Source organism: Callithrix jacchus, chromosome 9 (assembly GCF_049354715.1).
Source record: "Callithrix jacchus isolate 240 chromosome 9, calJac240_pri, whole genome shotgun sequence".
Taxonomy (NCBI): Eukaryota; Metazoa; Chordata; class Mammalia; order Primates; family Cebidae; genus Callithrix; species Callithrix jacchus.
Window position 1 is genome coordinate 71,893,526 of NC_133510.1, and position 19,513 is coordinate 71,913,038.

The 19,513-nt window shown below is 39.2% G+C and overlaps 1 protein-coding gene across 1 annotated transcript in view; it reads left to right on the forward strand.

Annotated features, from left to right (window-relative positions):
• The window catches only part of YEATS4 (YEATS domain containing 4), a 47,822-nt gene extending 30,360 nt beyond the window's left edge, over positions 1–17,462 (forward strand). The window contains exon 7 of the mRNA XM_002752747.6: positions 16,854–17,462. Coding sequence (XP_002752793.1) covers positions 16,854–17,023 — 170 coding nt within the window. The 3' untranslated portion in view covers positions 17,024–17,462. The remainder of the gene's footprint in view (positions 1–16,853) is intronic.
• Positions 17,463–19,513: the final 2,051 nt, after the last annotated feature.

The following is a 19,513-nucleotide window of genomic DNA, read 5'->3' on the forward strand; positions in this document are numbered from 1 at the left end:
TGCATAGGTACCTACATGGCAATGTGGTTTGCTGCCTCCATCCCCCCATCACCTATATCTGGCATTTGTCCCCATGTTATCCCTCCCCAGCATCCCTACCCACCACTGTCCCTCCCCTGTTCCCCCCCAACAGACCACAGCATGTGATGCTCCCTTCTCTGTGTTCATGTGTTCACATTGTTCAACACCCACCTATGAGTGAGAACATGCAGTGTTTGATTTTCTGTTCTTGTGTCAGTTTGCTGAAAATGATGGTTTCCAGACTCGTCCATGTCCCTACAAAGGACACGAACTAATCATTTTTTATGGCTGCATACTATTCCATAGTGTATATGTGCCACATTTTCCTAGTCCAGTCTATCATTGATGGGCATTTGGGTTGGTTGCAGGTCTTTGCTATTGTAAAGAGTGCTGTAATGAACATACATATGCATGTGTCCTTATAATAGAATGATTTATAATACTTTGGATATATACTCAGTAATAGGATTGCTGTGTCAAATGGAATTTCTATTTCTGGTCCTTGGGGAACTGTCACACTTTCTTCCACAATGGTTGAACTAATTTACACTCCCACCAACACTGTAAAAGTGTTCCTATTTCTCCACATCCTCTCCAGCATCTGTTGTCTCCAGACTTTTTAATGATTGCCATTCTAACTGGCGTGAGATGGTATCTCAATGTGGTTTTGATTTGCATTTCTCTAATGACCAGTGATGATGAGCATTTTTTCATGTTTGTTGGCCTCATATACGTCTTCTTTCGAAGTGTCTCTGTTCATGTCCTTTGCCCACTTTTGAATGGATATGTTTGTTTTTCCTTGTAAATCTGTTTAGTTCTTTGTAGATTCTAGATATTAGCCCTTTGTCAGATGGATAGATTGCAAAATTTTTTTTTTTGAGATGGAGTTTCGCTCTTGTTACCCAGGCTAGAGTGCAATGGCGTGATCTCGGCTCACCGCAACCTCCGCCTCCTGGGTTCAGGCAATTCTCCTGCCTCAGCCTCCTGAGTAGCTGGGATTACAGGCATGCGCCACCGTGCCCAGCTAATTTTTTTTGTATTTTTAGTAGAGATGGGGTTTCACCATGTTGACCAGGATGGTCTCAATCTCTTGACCTCATGATCCACCCGCCTTGCCCTCCCAAAGTGCTGGGATTACAGGCGTGAGCCACTGCGCCCAGCCCAAAAATTTTTTTCTATTCTGTTGGTTGCCTGTTCAGTCTAATGATTGTTTCCTTTTTTTGTTGTTTATTTTGTTTGTTTGTTTTTGTTTGTCTTTGTTTTTTTTGAGACAGAGTTTCTCTCTTGTTACCCAGGCTGGAGTGCAATGGCACGATCTTGGCTCACCGCAACCTTCACCTCCTGGGTTCAAGCAATTCTCCTGCCTCAGCCTCTCGAGTAGCTGGGACTACAGGCGTGTGCCACCATGCCCAGCTAATTTTTGTATTTTTAGTAGAGACGGGGTTTCACTATGTTGACCAGGATGGTCTCGATCTCTTGACCTCATGATCCACCCACCTCGGCCTCCCAAAGTGCTGGGATTATGGGGCATGAGCCATTGCGCCCGCCCTCTAATGATTGTTTCTTTTGCTATGCAGAATATCTGGAGTTTAATTAGATCCCATTTGTCTATTTTGGCTTTTGTTGCCAATGCTTTCGGTGTTTTAGTCATGAAGTCCTTGCCTATGCCTATGTACTGAATGGTTTTGCCTAGGTTTTCTTCTAGGGTTTTTATTGTGTTAGGTCTTATGTTTAAGTCTTTAATCCATCAGGAGTTAATTTTAGTGTAAGGTGTCAGGAAGGGGTCCAGTTTCTGCTTTCTGTACATGGCTAGCCAGTTTTCCCAACACCATTTATTAAACAGGGACTTCTTTCCCCATTGCTTGTTTTTGTCAGGTTTGTCAAAGATCAGATGGTTGTAGATTTGTGGCATTGCCTCCGAGGCCTCTGTTATGTTCCATTGGTCTATATATCTGTTTTGGTAACAGTACCATGCTGTATTGATTACTGTAGCCTTGTAGTATACTTGAAGTCAGATAGCATGATGCCTCCAGCTTTGTTCTTTTTGCTTAGAATTGTGTTGGTTATGCAGGCTCTCTTTTGGTTCCATATGAAGTTTAAGGTGGTTTTTTCCAGTTCTGTGAAGAGGGTCATAGTTAGCTTGATGGGAATAGCACTGAATCTATAAATTACTTTGGGCAGTATGGCCATTTTCACGATATTGATTCTTCGTAACCATGAGCATGGAATGTTTTTACATCTGTTTGTGTCCTCCCTTATTTCCTTGAGCAGTGGTTTGTAGTTTCCTTGAAGAGGTCCTTCGCATCCCTTTTTAGTTGTATTCCTAGCTATTTTATTCTCTTTGTAGCAATTGTAAATGGCAGTTCATTCTTGACTTGGCTCTCTTTAAGTTTGTTATTGGTGTATAGGAATGCTTGTGATTTTTGCACATTGATTTTTTATCCCAAGACTTTGCTGAAGTTGCTTATCAGTTTCAGGAGACTTTGGGCTAAGACAGTGGGGTCTTCTAAATATATAATTATGTCATCTGCAAATAGAGACAATTTGACTTCCTCCTTTCCTATTCGAATACCCTTTATTTCTTTTTCTTGCCTGATTGCTTTGGATAGAACTTCCAATGCTATATTGAATAGGAGTGGTGAGAGAGGGCATCCTTGTCTAGTGCCAGATTTCAAAAGGAATGCTTCCAGTTATTGCCCATTCAGTATGATATTGGCTGTGGGTTTGTCATACATAGCTCTTATTATTTCGAGATACGTTTTGTTGATAACCTAGTTTATGGAGAGTTTTTAGCATAAAGGGCTGCTGAATTTTGTTGAAGGCCTTCTCTGCATCTGTTGAGATAATCATGTAGTTTTTGTCTTTGGTTCTGTTTATGTGCTGAATTACGTTTATGGACCTGCATATGTTGAACAGGCCATGCATCCCTGGGATGCAGCCTACTTAATTGTGATGAATAAGCTTTTTGATGTGCTGTTGCAATCGGTTTGCCAGTATTTTATTGAAGATTTTTGCATCTGTGTTCATCATGGATATTGGCCTGAAGTTTTGTTTTTTTGTTGAGTCTCTGCTGGGTTTTGGTATCAGGATGATGTTGGTCTCATAGAATTATTTGGGAAGGATTCCCTCTTTTTGTATTGTTTGGAATAGTTTCAGAAGGAGTGGTACCAGCTCCTCTTTGTATGTCTGGTAGAATTTGGCTGTGAACCCATCTGGACTTGTGCTTTTTTTGGTTGGTAGGCTATTAATTGCTGCCTCAACTTCAGCCCTTGTTATTGTTCTATTTAGGGTTTCAACTTCTTCCTGGTTTAGGCTTGGGAGGGTGCAAGTGTCCAGGAATTTATCCATTTCTTCCAAGTTTACTGTTTTATATGCATAGAGTTGTTTATAGTAATCTCTGATGGTAGTTTATATTTCTGTGGAATAAGCAGTGATATCCCCTTTCTCTTTTTTCATTGCAGTGATTTGATTATTCTCTCTTTTCATTTTTATTAATCTGGCTAGTGGTCTATTTTGTTAATCTTTTCAAAAAACCAACTCCTGGATTTGTTGATTTTTTTGAAGGCTCTTTTGTGTCTTATCTCCTTCAGTTCTGCTCTGATCTTAGTTATTTCTTGTCTTCTAGCTTTTGAATTTTTTTATCTTGCTCATCTACCTCTTTCAATTTTGATGATAGAGTGTCGATTTTAGATGTTTTCTTGCTTCTCATGTGGGCACTTATTGCTGTAAATTTTCCTCTAGACACTGCTTTAAATGTGTTCCATATTTCTGGTACATTATGCCTTTGTTCTCATTGGTTTCAAAGAACAGCTTTGTTTCTGCCTTCATTTCATTGTTTATCCAGTCAGCATTCATGAGGCAGTTGTTTAGTTTCCATGAAGTTTTGCAGTTCTGAGTTAATTTCTTAATCCTGAGTTCTAATTTGATTGCATTGTGGTCTGAGAGACTGTTTGTTATGATTTCTGTTATTTTACATTTGCTGAGGAGTGATTTACTTCCAATTACATGGTCAATTTCAGAGTAGATGTGATATGGTGCTCAGAAGAATGTATATTCTCTGGATTTAAGGTGGAGAGTTCTTTAAATGTCTATTAGGTTTGCTTGGTCCAGATCTGAGTTCAAGTCCTGGATATCCTTGTTAATTTTCTGTCTCATTGACATGTCTAATATTGACAGTGGAGTGTTAAAGTCTCCCACTATTACTGTGTGGGAATCTTAAGTCTCTTTGTAGGTCTTTAAAAACTTACTTTATGTATCTGGGTGGTCATGTATTGGGTGCATATATATTTGGGATTATTAGCTATTCTTGTTGCATGGATCCTTTTACCATTATGTAATGTACTTCTTTGTCTCTTTTAATCTTTGTTGTTTAAAGTCTATTTTATCAGAGACTAGGATTGCAGCTTCTGCTTTTTTTTTTTTGCTCTCCATTTGCTTGGTAAATCTTCCTCCATCCCTTTCTTTTGAGCCTATGTGTGTCCTTGCACATGAGATGGGTTTCCTTGATACAGCACACCAATGGATTTTGACTTTTTATCCAATTTCCCAGTCTGTGTCTTTTGTTTGGGGCATTTATCCCATTTACATTTAAGGTTAATATTGTTATGTGTCAATTTGATTCTGCCATTTTGATGCTAGCTGGTTGTTTTGCTCATTAGTTGATGCAGTTTCTTCATTGTGTCGATGCTCTTTACCATTTGGTATGTTTTTGGAGTGGCTGGTACTGGTTGTTCCTCTCTATGTTTAATACTGTTTCAGGAACTCTTGTAAGGCAGGCCTGGTGGCAATGAAATCTCTGAGCAATTGCTTGTTCATAAAGGATTCTATTTCTCCTTTGCTTATGAAGCTTAGTTTGGCTAGATATGAAATTCTAGGTTGAAAGTTCTTTTCTTTAAGGATGTTGAATATTGGCCCCCGCTTTCTTCTTGCTTGTAGGGTCTGCTGAGAGATCCGCTGTGAGTCTGATGAGCTTCCCTTTGTGGGTAACCTGACCTTTCTGTCTGGCTTCCCTTAGCATTTTCTCCTTCTTTTCTCCTCTGGTGAATCTGATGATTATGTGCCTTGGTGTTGCTCTTCTTGATGAATATCTTTTTGGTGTTCTCTGTATTTCCTGGACTTGAATATTGGCCTGCCTTGCTAGGCTGGGGGAGTTCTCCTGGATAAAATCCTGAAGATTGTTTTCTAGCTTCGACTCATTCTCTTCGTCACATTCAGATACATCTATCAAATGTAGAGTAGGTCTTTTCACATAATCCCATATTTCTTGGAGGTTTTGTTCATTTCTTTTCACTCTTTTATATCTAATCTTGCCTTCTTGTTTTATTTCATTGAGTTCTTCTTCAATCTCTGTATCCTTTCTTCTGCTTGTTTGCTTCAGCTTTTGAAACTTGTGTATGCTTCGTGAAGTTCTTGTGTTGTTTTTCAGCTCCATCAAGTCATTTATATTCTTCTCTAAGCTGTTTATTCTCATTAGCATTTTGTCAAACCTTTTTTCAAGGTTTTCAGTTTCTTTGTATTGGGTTAGCACATGTTCTTTTAGCTCAGAGCAGTTTGTTATTACCCATCTTCTGAAGTCTGTTTCTGTCAGTTCATCAGACCCATTCTGGATCCAGTTTTGTTCCGTTGCTGGTGAGGAGTTGTGATCCCTTGGAGGAGGAGAGGTGTTTTGGTTTTGGGTGTTTTCTTTTTTTTTTTTTGCACTGGTTTCTTCCCATCTTTGTGGATTTATCTACCTGTGGTCTTTGTAGTTGGTGACTTTCAGATGGGGTCTCTGAGTGGGTATCCCTTTTGTTGATGAGGAAGTTATTTCTGTTTTTTAGTTTTCCTTCTAACAGTCAGGCCCCTCTGCTGTAGGACTTGCTGGAGGTCCACTCCAGATGCTGCTTGCCTGGGGATTACCTGTGGCAGCTACAGAACAGTAAGGGTTTCTACCAGTTTCTTCTGTTATCTTTTTCCCAAGGATACCCCCCAGATGTCAGCTTGAGCTCTCCTTTATGAGGTGTCTCTTTGGATATACAGGGGTCAGGGAGCTGCTTGAGAAGACAGTCTGACCCTTATATTGCTCAAGTGTTGAGCTGTGAGCTCCATTGTTCCATTCTGAGCTCCTGGGCAGGTGCCTTTAAGTCTGCTGCAGTGGAACTCATAACTGCCTTTTTTCCCAGGTGCTCTGTCCTGGGAAGGTGGACTTTATTTATAAGTTCCTGATGTGCTGCTGCCTTTTTTCAGAGATGCCCTGTCCAGCTAGGAGGTAGCCTAGTCAGAGTCTGCCACCAGATGCATTGCTGAGTTGCTGTGGGCTCTGCCCAGCTGCTGCGTGAACTTCCTTGTGGTTTTGTTTATAGAGACATAGTTAGAACTCCCTTGGTAATGGCAGTCTGCCCCTGTAATGGCGGACTGCCTCAGTAATGGCGCATTGCCTCGGTAATAGCAGACTGCCTCAGTAATGGTGCATTGCATCGATAATGGCAGACTGCCTCAGTAATGGCGGACTGCCTTGGTAGTGGCAGACTGCCTCTTTAGTGGCAGACTGCCTCTGTAGTGGTGGACTGCCTCTGTAGTGGTGGACTGCCTCTGTAGTGGTGGACTGCCTGGTAATGGCAGACGACCTTCCCCCCACAGAGCTGGACCATCTCAGGTCCAGCTGCACTTGCTGTCAAACTGTCAGTCCAGAGCGTTTCAGATTGCTGGTGTTTGTGAGGGTGGGACTTCCCGAGCCAGATTACCTGGCTCCTTGTTTTAGCCCCCTTTTTCTTCAGTTGAATGGGCAGCTTTGTCTCCCAGGTGTTCCAGGCGCCAGCTGAAACAGCTGCCCAGATTTGTGTGAGTTTTTGTGCAGAGACCCGCTGCGCCTGCTGAAATAGCTGTGCTGGAAACTCATGGCACTTTTCAACCCGGGAATCTCCTGATCTATGGGCAGTAATAACTTGTTTGGAAATGTGGTGATCACTCACTCACCCTCTGTGTTGTTTTCGCTGGGAACTGCATTCCAGAGCTGTTCCTGTTTGACCATCTTAGATCCGCTCCCTTTCTTTTTGTTTTTTGTGTATCTCTTTTATGTTTTTAGGTTTGAGCTTACCATGAAGCTCGTAAATAGTATCTTATAACCCATTGTTTTAAACTGATGACAGCTTAGCACTGATTGCATAAACAAGGAAGCAAAAAAGAAAACTAATAAACACTTTAAATTTTAACTTCATCTCCCCACTTTTAAGTTTTTCTTGTTTCTATTTATATCTCATTGCTATCTATGTCTTGAAAAATTGTAGTTATTATTTTTGATCAGTTCATCTTTTCATATTTCTACGTAAGACATGCATAGTTTACAAACTGCAATTGCGATGTAATAATATTCTGTGTTTTTCTGTTTGCTTGCCAGTGAGTTTTGTACCTTCAGATGATTTCATATTATTAACATGCTTGTCTTTCAGAATGAAGAATTCTCTTGGCATTTCTTGTTGGACAGCTCTGGTGTTAATTAAATCTCTCAGCTTTTGTCTGGGGAAATATTTCTCTATGTTTGAAGGCTGTTTTTGCCAGATATGCTACTCTAGGACAAAAGTCTTTTTTCCTTCAGCACTTTAAATATGTCTTGCCACTCTCTACAGGCCTATAAGGTTTCCACTGAAAAGTCCACTGCCAGAACTATTAGAGCTCCATTGTATGTTATTTGTATTTGTTTTTGCTTTTTTCTCTTGCTGCTTTTAGAATCCTTTGTTGATCCTCGAGATTTACGAGTTTGATTATAAACTGCCTTGAGGTAGTCTTCTCCTTGTTGTTCTCCTTGTTAAATCTCCTTGGTGTTCTATAATCTTGTAGTTGAATATTGATATTTTTCCCTGGCTTTGGGAAGTTCTCTATTATTATCACTTTGAATAAACTTTCTACCCCTATCTCTATCTCCTCTTTAATGTCAGTAAGTCTTAGATTCTACCCCCACTCCACCTTTTTATTTTGAGGCAGGGTCTGACTGTCGCCCAGGCTGGAGTTCAGTGGCATGATCTTGGCTCACTGCAACCTTCACCTCCCGGGCTCAAGCACTCCTCTCAGCTCAGCCTCTTGAGTAGCTGAGACCATAGGCACATGCCCCCACACCCAGTTAATTTTTTTGGGGGGAGGGGGGTGAAGGTGGGGTTTTTCCATGTTGTCCAGGCTGGTCTCAAACTCCTGAGCTCAAGCAATCCTCCCTCCTTGGCCTCCCAAGGTGTGAGCTATTGCACCTGGGCTAGATTTGCTCTTTTCTAGGTTATTTTCTAGATCTTGTATATGTGCTTCATTCTTTTTTATTCTTTTTTCTCTTGTCTCCTCACTGTATTTGCAAATAGCCGGTCTTCAAGCTCACTAATTCTTTGTTCTGCTTGATCAGTTCTGCTATTAAGTGACTGATGCATTCTTCCATATGTCAGTTGTGTTTTAAACTCCAGAATTTCTGCTTGATTCTTATTATTTCCATTTATTTATTAAATTTATGTGATAGGATCCCAAATCCTTTCTCTGTGTTATCTTGAATGTCTTTGAATTTCCTCAAAACAGCTATTTTGAGTTCTCTTTCTGAAAGGTCACATATCTCTGTTTGTTAGAGATTGGTCACTGGTGCCTTATGTAGCTCATTTGGTGAGGTCATGTTTTCCTGGATGGCCTTGATACTTGTTGATATTCATCAGTGCCTGGGCATTGCAGAGTTAGGTATTTGTTGTAGTCTTTGCAGTCTAGGCTTTTTTGTACCTGTCCTTGGGCAGGCTTTCCAGGTATTTGAAGGAACTTGGGTGTTGCAATCTAAATTTTTGGTCACTGCAGCTGTATCTGCATTAGGGGATACCATAAACCCAGTAATACTGTGGTTCTTGCAGATTTGTAGAGTACCACCTTGGTGGTCTTGGATAAGATCCAGAAGAATCCTCTGGACTAGCAGGCAGAGACTCTTGTTCTCGTCCCTAACTTTCTCCCAAACAGAGTTTTTCTTTGTGCTGAACTTCCTGGACATGAGGAGGGATGACACAAGCACCCCTATGACCACCACCACCGGGACTGCCTTGGGTCAGACCTGAAGCCAGCACAGGACTGGATCTTGCCAAGGCCCACTGTAACCACTACCTGACTGCCACCTATGTTTTTGTGAGGCCTTAAGGCTCTATAATCAGCAGGTGATGAAGTCAGCCAGGCTGTGTCCATCCTTTAAGGGCATTGAGTTTCCCCGGGCTGCAGGTAGGTCCAGAGTTGCTGTCCAAGAGCCAGGACCTGGAGTTGGGAACCTTAGGAATAATCCTGGTGCTCTGTTTTACTGTGGCTGAGCTGGCACCCAAGCTATAAGACAACGTCCTTCCCATACTTCCTTCCCCTTTTTCCAGGCAAAGGATGCTTTCCCTGTGTCCACCACCACCACAGGTCCACGAGGAGTATTGTCAGGGTACCACCAGTGTTTTCTTAAGGCCCAAGGGCTCTTCAGTCAGCTTGTGGTGAATGCCGCCAGGCCTGGGACTTTCTCTTCAGACAGCCTTTCAAGTTTATTTAGGACCCCAGAGCACTTAGCCCAAGCGGGTGAGGCTTGAGGCTTGCCAAAACTTAAGTTTTGACCAGTGAAATGGGCAATTCCCCTCTGGATAGGGCTGTCTAAATACTCTATACGTGGGCGCTGACTGAGTTCTACCTAGTGTTGGGAGCTCTGCGTTCTAATGCAGAGTCCCTCAGTTACTCTACCTCCCCTAAGTGTACAGATTCTCTCCCTCCCCTAAGTGCACAGATTCTCTCTTTGCACTGTGCAGCCACTGCTGGGGTGAAGGAGGGGTGGTGTTGGCAATTGATTACTGTCTTTGCCCTCTTCAGCACGTCTTTCAATGATAGGAAGATAAAACCAAGTACTGTGATCGTTCACGTGATTTTTTCTTCTTAAGAAGGTGCTTTTGTGTAAATACTTGTCAAATTTGGTGTTCCTGTTGGGAGGACTATTGGTGGAGGCTTCTATTCTGCCATCTTGCTCCACCTCCTCCCCAAACTAACATCACCCTAGTTCTGGAAAGCAGATATAATAGAAGGAGAAGTAATAGTGTGGAGGCTATCCCAGTAATTCAGATATGGTAGAATGGTGGCTTGGACCAGAATGATAGCATTGGGAGAAGGCATCAGCTGTTGGGCCTATTTTGAAGATAGGTACAGGATTTGCTGATGCTTTGAATAATGAGGTATCGGATAAAGGATGACTTACATGGTTTTGGGCCTGAAGAACTCCGAAAGAGTCCGTGCTTTTTACATAGATGGACTTGAAGTCTCAGAGGCACAGGTTTCTGCAATTCAGAGTTACAGCTTTGGCTGGCCGGGTGTGATGGCTCATGCCTATAATCCCAGCACATTAATGGGGGACCAATGTGGGAGGATTGCCTGAGCCTAAGACTTCAAGACTAGCCTGAGCAACATAACAAAACCTCATGTCTACAAAAAAAAAAATTTTTAATATCTTGGGGTGGTGGCACATGCCTGTGGTACCACCTACTCAGGAGGCTGAGGTGGGAGGATCACTAGAGCCCAGGAGGGCAAGGCTGCAGTGAGCTGTTATGCCACTGCATGCCAAGCAAGATTCTTTCTAAAAATTTTTTTAATGCAAGTTTGGACATGATGGGTGTGGAATGCCTGTAAGACATATGTTACCAAGCGTGGTGGCTCATGCCTGTAATCCCAGCACTTTAGGAGGCCAAGGCGGGTGGACCACCTAAGGTCAGGAGTTTGAGACCAGCCTGACCAACATGGTGAAACCCTGTCTCAAAAAAAAAAAGACATATAAGTTGAGATGTTGAGAGGGGTGTTGCACCCTGGCATTCAACGAGAGGTCTAGGTTGGAGACGTAAATCTGAAAGTTAATAGAATTATAAATTATGAGACCAAATGGTATCATCAAAGGAGTAAGTGAAGGAGAAATAGAGGTTCAAAGACCAAGAGACCTGGGCACTCAACAAAGGGAATGAAGAACTAATAGCAAGTAAGGAGGGAGAAAAACTAGGTTTATGTAATGTCTTCAAAGCCAAGTGAAAGAGGTGTGTCAGGGACTAGAGAGTGTCCAATACTGCTGTTAGGTCTAGTAAGATGAGGGCCCAGTAATTGGATAGAGGAAGATGGAGCTTCAGGAGCAGTGTAAGGAGAATAGTAAGGTCGGAAGATGAGTTGAAGTAGATAAGAGACCATCAGATGAGATAAATTGGAGACAGGCACTGTAGACAACTCTGTCTTGAAGCTTGGCTATAAAGGGGAGCAGTAGTCTTTGAAGCAGTAGCAGAAGCAACATACTGGGTCAAAAGGGTATTGTTTTCAGGGGGAAATAAACTAGTATATTTGTAGGCTGAAAGGGAGTGATCCAATAAAGAAGAGGTGGAGGGATGGTAAACACTTGATTACAACCTAAAAGATCTGGGTACTAATTAAAATTTTGCCACTTGGTCATCACTGAAAATGTGTATGCTTTAATTTCTACATCTGCAAAAATGTTATGAACATTGACAGTTAAGTGTATGATCACTTTGAAAAGGTAAAAAGCACTACTGTGCTTCATTATTGATCACTCTCTCTTATCTCCTTTCTCTCTCATACCATGAAATGTGCCCATTCATGGTGAAAATTCTCTTCTAAAATTCAAGTGCTCACATTTTTTTGTTTTTGACAAATCTATTATTTATTTATGTATAACAAATAGGTGTAAGTAATGTGTTTTATTAAAAGCCTGTAAATCTGTTTTTATGTGTTAAAGCTTATGTATGGAGCTGTATAACCTTGGGAAATTTTTATCAATAAATTACATTTTTTGTGTAATCTTTAGTTCATTTTCTTAACAGTACCAAATCAGTAAGGAGGAGAAGTCTAATTCCGTAAATGGGGTTGGCATAATTGGTAAGCTTTTGGGAGGAAAACTTAATTTAGAACATCACTTCAAAACAAATTTTAGTTTAGTTAAAGATATTTACATTTTTTTTTGAAAATCAATCAGCCTGTTTTTTTGAAAAATTAGATTGCTGGCTCTCCAGCTAGTGAGGACTTTCTAAATTTAAAGTATTAGGAAAAATCACATTAAAAGAAGGACAGACTTTATTAAATATATTTAATTTCTGCATTTCAAAAGGGCAAAGAAGAAAAGTTCACAGAAAATATGACAAAGAATTAACATCATCTTTTTAATGCTAAAATTGATAAATGGAATAACATGTTAAACCTCAGTAGATAAATGGACAGAAGATATGGACAGACAGACAGAATAAGAGATCACCAGTAAATAAAATGGTAGAATATTTGGCCCTGCTAATAATTTTTAAAATGCAAACCAAATAGTAATGAATGACTATATTTGTCCTATCAAATTAGCAAAAATATTTTTCCCCCCAGAGAGAGGGTGTCGCTCTGTCACTCAGACTGGGTTGCAGTGGCATGATCATAGCTCACTACAGCCTCAAACTCGTGGTCTCAAGTGATCCTCCTGCCTTCACTCCCAAGTAATAGCTAGGACCACAGGCATGTGCCACTATGTCTGGCTAATTTTTTTTTTTTTTTTTTTTTTTTGTAGAGGCAGGTTTCTCCCACCTCAGACTCCCAAAGTACTGAGTACATGAATCACCATGGCAGCCAGAAATGTTTAATAGTTGTACTGATTAAGAATGTGGTAAACTTTGGATTCTCATGAATTGTTTTGTGAGTATAAATTCAGCATTTTAGGAAAGCTATCTGGGAATATTAATCAAAGGTCTAAAAAAGGAATGTATAGTTTTACCAATTCAAAGGCATATGATAGTCAATATTTAGTAATAATAAAATACCAGATTTATTGAATGCTTACTGTTTGTACTCGTCTAGGTCTGTACATGTATAAACTCACTTAGTTCTATAACAACCTTATTAGGTAATATTTGGAAAAGGAAATGGAGGTATAAGGAGATTAAGAAACTTGCCCAGGGTTAATAGTAGAATCAGAACTCGATCTCCAGCAGTCCTCAGAACTTAGGTTCCAAAAATTTAATAGTATTTTTAGGTAGAGAATATTTATTATGGAGTGTATTGGTAGTTTATTTAAGCACTAATGATCTAGCCTTTTAGTTGTTTCTTCAAGATATAAAAAAAAATGGTAGTGAACACTTACTGAAAGCTTACTATGTACTTGACAAGTACTTTTCATTTCTTAACTTATTGAATAAACAACCCTAGGAGGGAGATACTATGATTAGGACCATTTTGTAGGTAAAGACTCTAGAGAGATTTGATAACTTGCCTAAAATTACCCAGTAGAACCTGCATTTTAAACCCCAAATCTGTCCACTCTAACAAATTGTAAAAAGACTTACAGTCTGTCTCCTAACCAGTAAGTTGAACTGACTTTATAAAAGTAGTAATTCTTTGGATTTATTTCCTCGAGATTGAGACTTCTTTGGGAATTAAAAACAGAAGCTTTTCTTGTTTTGTATAAGCATTTAACACATAGGAAGAAGAACACTGGAACAAGCTAAAAGTTTTAAAATGTTTTCCCCCAGGATCTCATGGCTAATTAACTCCTGTCTTCTTCCACACATCTTGTATCCTTTGCAGTCTTACAAGTTGTCAAAAATAAAAGTATCATGAATCAAGCAACATGAATCTATGTTACATCTACAGTGGATGCTGTCCTTCTGACAACTGAGTTAAACCAGGTCTCCCTGGCTAGTTTTAAAACTACCGCTTACAGTAATACAGGACTCCTTGTTTTTATGCTGCTTCCTGCGCCTGCATGTCCACTTCATTTACCTAACTCCGTTATCATAGTTTAAAATTGAGTTTAGATGTTACTACTACCAAGAAGCCCTCCTTCATAAAACTTACCCTTTCTATTTGATTTGAATCCAGTCTATTCCTGTTTCCTAAGATTACCTCATGATGTTGGTGCATTTTTTTTCTTGCCTGTTTCCTACCTCTGTACACCAGCATCTAACAAAGCGTTTATCATTCAGTGTGTTTTCTAAATTGATGTGGGGAGAGAGGGTGCAGAGGAATACAAATTTCTGCATAGTAAAAAGCACCAGGAACAAAGTCTAAAGACTGACAAGCCATGGAAAAATATTGTACTGATGTCACAAATAACTACTTTCTTAACATACAGTAGTCCTCCCTTATATGAAGAGGACACATTCCAAGAACTCCAGTGGATGCCTGAAACTGCAGATAGTACCAATCCCTAGATACTGTTTTTTCCTATACATGTATACCTATGATAAAGTTTAGTTTATGAATTAGACACAATAAAATATTCCCAACAGTAATTAATAAAATAGAACAATTATAACTGTGTACTCTAATAAAAGTTATTATTATTTAATAAAAGTACTCATCTATTTTCAGAAAACTATTGACAATGGGTAACTATAACCATGGAAAATGAAACTGTGGATAAGGGGGGACTACTCTATAAAGCTGTATATAGCTCCTACAAATCAATAAGCAAGGCCAAAAAACCCCATAGAAAAATGAGCAAAGGGAAAACAGATCATTTGTAGAAAGGGAGAAATGTCTCAAACATTATAGAAAAAGATTAGTCAGCCCCAATAGTAATAAGATGAATGCAAATTAAGACTACACTGAAATACTGTTTTTAACTTTTCAGGTTAACTAAGACCAAAAAGTTGATGAAATAAACAGACACAATGCTAATGGGATTATAAATTGTTAGATCCTCTTGAGTTGCTTGACATTCTTCCAAAATTACAAGTACATATTTTCTTTAACAATTGCATCTCCAGGAATTTATTCTACAACTATACTAAAGTGATTATGCACAGAATATACATCATTCTGTTGTTTGTAAAAGAAAAAAATGGAGATACTCTGAATGTATATCAATAGGGGGCAGACTAAATGAATTTTGTATATCCATTCAATTAGGTCCCCTGTAGTCATTAAAAAGAGTGAGACAGCTCTGTGTTATAGGATGAGCTTCCAGATATAATATTAAGTGAAACAGCAAAGTGCAAAACAAGTGTATAGAATGATACCACTTGTGTTGGGAAGAAGCAGAAACTGCACTTGAGTGTATGCCTTTTATGTCAACAGACTATATCAGAAAACCCTAACAGTGATTATCTCTGGGAAGAAGCACTGATGGGTCATGGCAGGCTAGGGAACAGATGTAGTAGAAGAGCATATTTTTGCACTGTCTACTCTTTTTAACCTTTTAATTTGTAATCCTGTGTGTACTACCTGTGCTTAAAAATAATTTTTAAAAGAATGAAAATAATTACGAGGTAAAATATGAATTGTTTTGGCAATCACAAAAAGCAAGTCACCAGCAATGAGCAAAATAAAGAAATAACTCATTAGTATTTATTGCATGTTTTTTATGTGCTACATGCTTTACCTATAATTAATTCATGTAATTCTCATAAATCCTCTGAGAAATACCTAGTTTTAACTGTATCACATAGACAAAGAGATTGATGGAGGCATATAAATGCCAGCATTCAGCTAATGAACCAAGAGTTTTTTTGAACTCTTTTCTAATTCCATAGTTGGGTTTTTTTCCCACCAAACCATCTGGCTTCCAATTAGTGACCCTCTTTAGTGAAAGTATAGGTGTACTTTAATAGTGAGCAGTAGTTACCAAAAATGTCTACAAGATGGAAATGTTAGATACAAGCAAGCATTTTTCTTTGTAAAACATAATGCTACATATCCAAGTGGTATATTTAAATAGATGTGTCCTGTTTTACAGTAACATTTCTTTAGTACTTTGTTATATAGATAGTTTTGATTATCATTTAATGCTTCTCTGTTCTCATAACAATAGTTGATAGGGCTGGGTACTTTACATAAATTAATTCTCAACAGGCTGGGCGGGGTGGCTCACACGTGTAATCCCAGCTCCTTGGGAGGATGAGGTGGGAAGATCACTTGAAATCAGGAGGCAGAGTTTGCAGTGACTCAAGATCATACCTCTGCACTCCAGCCTGGGTAACAGAGTGAGATCCTGTCTCAAAAAAAAAAAAAGTCTTCTTGACAAATAATATTATGAGGGATTTGCCATTATCATTTCTGTTTTGTAAGTAAGAAACACAGGTGAAATAGCTTACAGTGTCACAGCTAGTAAGTGGCAGAGCTGGGATTCAGACTTTAGCAGTTAAAAAAAAACAATATTGGCTTGTTTTGATAATGTGATTTTGTTTATAAAAGTTTCACCTGTATATAAATTTAAGAATACTTGTAGTTAGCACTTTTTTTTTCTTTCCCCTTTAAGACAGAGTCTCACTCTGTCACCCAGGCTGGCGTGCAGTGGCACAATCTCAGCTCACTCAACCTCTGCCTCCGAAGTTCAAGTGATTCTTGTGCCTCAGCCACCAGAGTAGCTGGGATTATAGGTGTGTGTCACCACACTGACTACTTTTGTATTTTTGGTAGAGATGAGGTTTTGCCATGTTGGCCGGGTTGGTCTCGAACTCCTGGCTTTAAGTGATTCACCTGCCTTAGCCTCCCAAAGTACTGAGATTACGGGCATGAGCCACTGCACCCAGTCAGCTCTTACTAGTTGGTGTATCTTGGGTTTGTGTGCCCCCTTATTTCAATCTTAATACGTGTATGGAAAAAAGGACATTATGTCTTAAAATTTTAAATTTGAGTTGGTGACCAGAATTTCATTTTTAGTTGTAGGAAACATCTTAGATCCTCCCTTGGGAATTCAGTTATTCTTCCCCTCTCCCAACCCACACCCATGTTTAATGTTGTAATTCTTAAGTTATCCACATTTCGTCATGGAAACATTATTGTCAGGAAATGCCATACTTACTATCCTGTCATATATCTTAAACATGTGAGAAAAATACTTGAGTAAAAATACTTGTTTTCTTTAGTTGCAGAACTTGAAGTGAAAACCAGAGAAAAATTAGAAGCTGCTAAGAAAAAAACAAGCTTTGAGATTGCAGAGCTTAAGGAACGATTAAAAGCAAGTCGTGAAACTATAAATTGTTTAAAAAATGAAATCAGAAAACTTGAAGAAGATGACCAAGCAAAAGACATATAAACAGTTCTCAAGAGAACTTGGTAGTAAGCTAAACTAAAAATAAGGTTGGCTTCACTGGAGAAATGTATTACTGCAAATGCTATGTTTTTTTGAGGAACTTCATAGATAGCTGTTGACCATGGATTGCTCAGCAATGGGAATATGTACTGTTTAAGCAATCTTCAATGGAAAATATGTGTGTAAGAATGGATGTTATGTAGGCATTTTAACCCATTTTAGGAAAGTTCTATGATGGTAAGCACAATTTAAAAATTTTTTATTGAGATATATGTATAGCTTATTTCATTATAAAGTATTACTTGTACAAGTTTTGTACTTCTCTAGTCGTTCGAATTAGTGATAAAATTAATTTGTATATTTAATTTCTTCCAGTTTTTACCTACCCCATCCTATCTTTTTTGTATAAGAAGTATTCAATAAAAGTAGTTTACAGATCCTATTTCTGCCTCCAGGTGTGTTTCTTACTCTTTGAAGACTTTCTGGAAATCCTTCAATACAAATAAAGTATCTCCATAGTATTGTGACCTCACATCTCTTATTGGCACTCATTGTGGCATATAGAAGCTCTTCAATGGTAAAGATTATATCTTTCATTCTGCCTATCACAGTGTCATTATTCTTCACATACAAATGTATTAAATTTTAAGAGCCAGGTGCAGTGGCTCACACCTGTAATACCATACTTTGGGAGGCCAAGGCAGGCGGATCACCTGAGGTGAGGAAGTCAGAACCACCCTGGCCAACATGGTGAAAACTCATCTCTACTAAAAATACAAAAATTAGCTGGGCATGGTGGTACATATCTGTAATCCCAGCTACTCAGGAGGCTGAGGCAGGAGAATTGCTTGAACCAAGGAGGCGGAGGTTGCAGTGAGCCAAGATTGCACCACTGCACTCCAGCCTGGGCAACAGAGTGAGACTTCGTACATGTAGGTAGGTCTCACTTTATGTATGCGTAAATAGGTGTTGCATGCATATAATGGTCATGGCTCAGTCGTGCTCTCTATTGGCTCTTATTTTTTTGTTAGCTTTAATCTTGGTAGGACTTCACTGTGACATTGCAAAGAACTCCTAGCTCAACAATTTTCATTTTTTTTATTGTACTTTAAGTACTTTAAGTACGGGGTACCTGTGCAGAACATGCAGGTTTGCTACATAGGTATACATATGCCATGGTGGTTCGCTGCATCCATCACCCTGTAATCTACATTAGATATTTCTCCTAATGCTATCCCTCTCCTAGCCCCGCAATCCCTGACAAAGCCCCGTGTTTGACGTTCCCTTCCCTGTGTTCATGTGTTTTCATTGTTCATCTCCCACTTATGAGTGAGAACATTCAGTGTTTGGTTTTCTGTTCTTGTGTTAGTTTGCTGAGAATGATGGTTTCCAGCTTCATCCATGACCCTGCAAAGGACATGAATTTATCCTTTTGGTGGCTTCATAATATTCCATGGTGTGTATGTGCTACATTTTCTTTATTCAGTCTATCATTGATGGGCATTTGGGTTGGTTCCAAGTCTTTGCTATTATGAACAGTGCTGCAATAAATATATGTATGCATGTGTCTTTATGATAGAATGATTTGTAATCCTTTGGGTATATACCGAGTAATGGGTATGTATGCATGTGTCTTTATGATAGAATGATTTGTAATCCTTTGGGTATATACCCAGTAATGGGATTGCTGGGTCAAATGGTATTTCTGGTTCTAGATCCTCAGGGAATTGCCACATTGTCTTCCACAATGCTTGAACTAACTTACACTCCCACCAGCAGTGTAAAACTGTTCCACATCCTCTCCAGCATCTGTTATTTCTTGACTTTTTAATGATCTCACATTCGAACTCGTGTGAGATAGTATCTCAATTTGCATTTCTCTAATGACCAGTGATGATGAGCTTTTTTTCATGTTTGTTGGCTACATAAATGTCTCCTTTTGAGAAGTGTCTGTTTATATCCCCACTTTTTGATGGGGTTGGTTTTTTCCTGTAATTTTGTTTAAGTTCTTTGTAGATTCTGGATATTAGCCCTTTGTCAGATGGGTAGAATGCAGAAATTTTCTCCCATTCTGTAGGTTGCCTGTTCACTCTGATATTTTCTTTTACTGTGCAGAAGCTCTTTAGTTTAATTATATCCCATTTGTCAATTTTGACTTTTGTTGCCATCGCCTTTGGTGTTTTAGTCAGAAAGTCTTTGCCTATGCCTATGTCCTGAATAGTATTGCCTAGGTTTTCTTCTAGAGTTTTTATGGTTTTAGGTTTTACATTTAAATCTTTAATCCATCTTGAGTTAATTTTTGTATAAGGTGTAAGGAAGAGATCCAGTTTCGGCTTTCTGCATATGGCTAACCAGTTTTCCAAATACCATGTATTAAATAGGGAATCCTTTTCCCATTGCTTGTTTTGTTAGGTTTGTCAAAGATTTGGCATTATTTCTGAGTCCTCTGTTCTGTTCCGAAGGTCTATATCTCTGTTTTGGTACCAGTACCAT